The following is a 4717-nucleotide window of genomic DNA, read 5'->3' on the forward strand; positions in this document are numbered from 1 at the left end:
TCAACAAAAAGTACAGCACACCTTAGGGAGGAGCCTGAACGTGACCTCCCATTCGCAGAAGGACACAAACCCAAGAGGGCCAAAAAAGAAAAAGAAAAAAGGATCATCAATGCAGGACCTAATACAAGCTGAGACAATTACAGAGAAAAATAGCCGAAACAAACATGGGTCATTGATGAAAAATCAAGAAATGAAACTAAAAGAATTAAGAAGGCATCCCGACTTCTTGGCCTAAGGTCATAGCACCAAATTGAGTACTAGATTCAACAATCATCTTAAGAAAGCACATAAGAAACAGAGCGGTACTTTGCATCAGATAAACAACAGGAAGAACCAGCATTGAAGTTGCAGAAGCATGCTTTTACATAGCTGTAATTTGGCTACTGAAATTCCATGTCTCCATCTCTTCTAAAATTAGACATTATTTCAACAGTCCAGGCAATTCAAGAAAGACATCAAAGCCAAGTGACCTTAATTTGCAGTAGAGACCCCTGGTGAAAACAGAAAAGGATTTCAGATATTTGATAAGAGACATTCACGAGTGCTTATAGGAACATAAGAAGCATATAGAATGGTGAAGCAAGAAAATTTACTTTTCAAGCCAAGAGGCTGGTAACCTGAATTACTGCTACTGAGACGAGAAGATGTATTTATGCGGAACATGAGAAACTTTCCACCAATCTTCACCTCTATCTCTCTGACAACGCCTTTGGAGATCAGGGCAGTCTTGAATAGATAGGTGCTGGAGTTTTTCCAGGCGTTGAAAAGCAAGAGGCAAGGATTTTATATTAGGGCATTCAGATATTGCTAGTGTTCTCAGTGTGGCAAAACTGTCCAACCACTCTGGCAAATTTGCAATTCTTTGACAGTTCCGTATTTCCAGACGCTGAAGTGTTTTGACGTGCTGGAGACTCTCGGGCAAACATTCTATCAGAGAGCAGTTTATAATGGCCAAACTTAAAAGGGAAGAAAGGTGCTCTAAACTATCTGGCAAACCAGCTAGATTTGGACAGTACATAATGGTCAAGTGTTTGAGAGCTGTAAGATATTGAAGTCCAGCTGATATGGAACTCAGTTTACTGCAGTTCTCAATTGACAAGGTCTGAAGAGATATCAAACCTCCAATTGGATTCTCTGGAAGAGTTTCAATACTGTTGCACTCAATGATTTCGAAATACTCCAAAGCATTGAGGTTTTCAAATCCTTCCGGTGGCAAGGAGAGTTGATCACACCATCGAATGTTCAGCGATTTAAGGGAAGTCAGGCATCTGAAACCTGAACCAAGGAGCCGAAGTGTCCGGCAAGATTTTATCTTCAAGCTCGTGAGGAGACAATTATTTCTGACCAAATTTTCTGGTAGAGATGACAAATCATCAAACCCTTCAATTATTATGGTTGAAAGCAACGTTAATTCTTCCATTCTATTTAACAAGATTGAACGACAACTCTGCATCTCCAAATGCTTTAGAGAGCGAAACAATGGGAGTGAATCAAGGTTTGGACACTTTCTGATGACTAATTTGCTCAGTAGTGGAGATTTTTCTGTGTCATTCAGACAATCCCACGTTTGCAAACTTGGAAAGTCTATCATAAATAATTCTTGCAGTGATGGAAATGATTTACGATCCTCACCGTAGAACTCACGGCCAATATGCACAATGTTGTCCATTCCTTCCATGCGCAGTGTTCTAAGAAATGGAAGATGACCAAGAATTGGTAGCTGCACGCATCCTCGGCAATTGATCAACACCATCTCAGTTAGGTTTGGAAGAACCCAGTGTGGAAACTTGATTCCAGGATAACCAACTATGAACATTTTCTTCAAATTTTTATGTGGTTGGAGGCCCGCCAAAACTTCCCCAGCCAAGACCGGATCACAATCAGAAGCATGTGTTTCAGGCTCCCCTGACGGCCCTGGTACATGCTCCTTTCTTTCTTGGAATCTGGCTATGTTGGCTTCTAAAGCAGGATTCATGATGAGATCTGCTGCTTCATCTCCCCAACAAAGTCCTAAGGACTCCAGATACTCTTTATTCATCAGAGGCATCGATTCCACTTGTTTAACATCATCAACTCGCTCTAAGCGCTTGATTTTTAGTTCCCCTTTAAGTGCAAAAAGTTTCAGATGTGATATGAGAGCGTGATACTCACACTTACGATGAAAAAATTGTTTGCGGTTCAAGCACATATCACATTTATGCCCAACAACATATATTGGCAGTGTCTGAAGGTGAGATAAAAGTCCGATGCCAAAGGGCATCTCCTTCAGTGCTTCACATCCGCTGATGTTGAGATGCCTTAGGCCTCTCATTACAGCCAAATCGGGCAACGATCTAAGATTGTAGCAACGGAATAAATTCAATGTCAGTAGAGAGCGGAGGGAAGATATTTCTTTTGGTAAATTGTAGAAATGATTGTTGGACAGATCAAGATGTTTCAATAATGGCAGGCAATTCATTGAAGGCAGCTGCACTAGGCATCCACTTAGATCCAGCATCCTCAAGAAACGAAAATTTTTAAAGATGTCGGAACACTCTTCCAGAGCTCCACCTTCTGAGAACACAAGGAGAGTACGCAAATGTTTTATCTGAAGGAGGGCATCTGGAATGGGGAACGATATACGCTTAGATACAATTGATGCATGACGAACTAGTTCGAGATTGTTTCCTGCAGGTGTGTTTGTTAATACTAAATATTCATTTTCTGTAAGAGATTGGGCAAGACTCTGAAAATCTTCATTCATCTTGTACCTTCTTATCGCTCCACCTTCATATTCCTGGACATCTTCAAACACGGACATCGAGACCAACTCATTGAAATACTCATCCCCAATTTCTTCTAGTGCCTTGCTTTCACCATCTGGAAGAATTAGGCCTAGTGCCATCCACATATGGATTAATTTCTCCCTCTTGATTTCGTAATTCTTCGGAAATATTGAGCAGAATGCAAAGCAATGTTTGAGATGCGGCGGCAAATGCATGTAACTTACCAGTAGGACAGGTAAAATTTTCTTTTTGTAATCCTGCCAAATCCAAAGATTACTATTCTGCACATTCAACCACTCCCTCTCCTCTCTCTTGAAGCGCATGAGACCACCAAGAATTTTTGCAGCCAAAGGCACACCTCCACATTTCGGCATTAGTTCTTTCCCAATTGCATGAAGGTTTGGATACTTCTCTTCTTCTGTTCGAGTAAAAGAAGCACGCTTTGAGAATATTTTCCAGCAATCATCATCAGACAAACCCTTCAAGCGATATGATGTATCTAAACTGCCTACAACCGATGCAGCTTTTTGACTGCGGGTTGTGACAAGTATTTTGCTTCCGTCAAGTCCGCACTCGAACAGTGGCATCAGTTTATCCCAATCATCATGATCTTCACTCCAAACATCATCAAGCACGACAAGAAATTTCTTTTTTTCTAATGATTCCCACATTCGAGAGTGCAGACCGTCAAAGTCATTTGAATCACATTCATTTCCAGTTTATTTCTTAATTATTTCTTTAATTATTCTTTTGGCATTAAAATCACTCGATACAAAAACCCAAATTCTTAAATCATTGAAATGTTTCTTTACCTTATCGTCATTATAGATGAACTGAGCAAGAGTGGTTTTTCCAATGCCTGGAGTACCAACTATTGATATCACAGATGTAGTTCCTCCACCGACTATTCCAGATGGTGTTAATAACATATCTATTATCTTCCTTTTGTCTTCCTCCCTTCCATAAACCTTAGATCCAATGACAAAAGAGCTAGTTTCCTTCTTGTCAAATTGCTCATCCTCAATATTCCTTTCTGCTAAGTGTAAGCTGAGTCCTTCCGCTGCTGCCTTTTCTAAATTATCACGAATGATCCTTGGGTAGGCGGAATTAAGAGAATATCTTTGTCTCACACGCATAGAGTCACATTCGAATTCTTCAAGCAAGTCCTCTACTTTGCAGGCTGCATCTTTGAGCTGACAAAGCCAAATTCTAACAGCTTTATCAGTAATTTGCCGCTCTTCTGCATCCTGGATAACAGCTTGGACCCTTGGCAGTATACTTTGGAGGTTCTCGAGCCGGTTACTGAGATTCCAAATATCAGCAAACATTTGAACAACAGGGTCCGCTATCTTCTCAATTATAACCTGTAAAAATGGAGGCACAAAGATGCTTGCCATCTTCAAGCTTGGTGCTTGATCAATTTTGAGACGAAAAAGATATTGTGAAGAACAAATTATTTTTCTCAGTTTCAGTAAGTCAATAATTTGCAGGTTGCAACTTTTTCCAGAGAAAATAGCAAAACAGGCCAAAAAGTAGAGGCTGGAAACTTCCTTCTAATTTCCTGTGAGATTCCAATCATATTTTTGAAACTCAAAAGAGATTTCCTAATTTTTATTACCCGTGGAAAGTAAAATCAAATTTTCAAAATTAATAAAATTTATGATTAAAAAAGTTATGAATCCCACGATTAACATTAATTATTAACTTTAATTTTAATAAAAATTTAGATTATAGTTTCAGTGATGCAGGAATTTATTTTTCAATAAAATTGCAAAGTCCAAGGAAACACTTTTTGAAATGTTTTTACCGAAATTCTTGAAAACTTTAATTAAGGTCCGTTTGCTTACAAAGGTGGAATTTGGGTGGAAAAAAAATGAATTCTAGGAAATTGAATTGATGGGAAATTGTTTTACTGGGAATTGTCAATTGATAGTGTTTAATTGGTATAATTT

The 4717-nt window shown here is 39.0% G+C and overlaps 1 protein-coding gene across 2 annotated transcripts; it reads right to left on the reverse strand.

Annotated features, from left to right (window-relative positions):
- Positions 1-218: 218 nt before the first annotated feature.
- LOC111410183 (putative disease resistance protein RGA3) lies at positions 219-3458 on the reverse strand. Of its 2 annotated transcripts, none has more exons than XM_023040418.1 (2): positions 618-3458; positions 219-491 (listed from the first exon to the last, which is right to left on the reverse strand). In XM_023040418.1, the coding sequence occupies exon 1, from the start codon at positions 3434-3436 to the stop codon at positions 629-631; it is 2808 nt and encodes a 935-aa protein (XP_022896186.1). In that variant the 5' UTR covers positions 3437-3458; the 3' UTR covers positions 219-491; positions 618-628. The 2 variants fall into 2 exon arrangements, with proteins under 2 accessions (XP_022896186.1, XP_022896185.1); XM_023040417.1 differs by having other exon boundaries at positions 594-3458.
- Positions 3459-4717: the final 1259 nt, after the last annotated feature.

This window comes from Olea europaea, chromosome 15 (assembly GCF_002742605.1).
Source record: "Olea europaea var. sylvestris chromosome 15, O_europaea_v1, whole genome shotgun sequence".
Taxonomy (NCBI): Eukaryota; Viridiplantae; Streptophyta; class Magnoliopsida; order Lamiales; family Oleaceae; genus Olea; species Olea europaea.

What these genes read in the sequence shown, in the direction of transcription:
- LOC111410183 (XM_023040418.1), bottom strand. Translation starts at nt 3,436, where the DNA reads ATGTGGGAATCATTAGAAAAAAAGAAATTTCTTGTCGTGCTTGATGAT.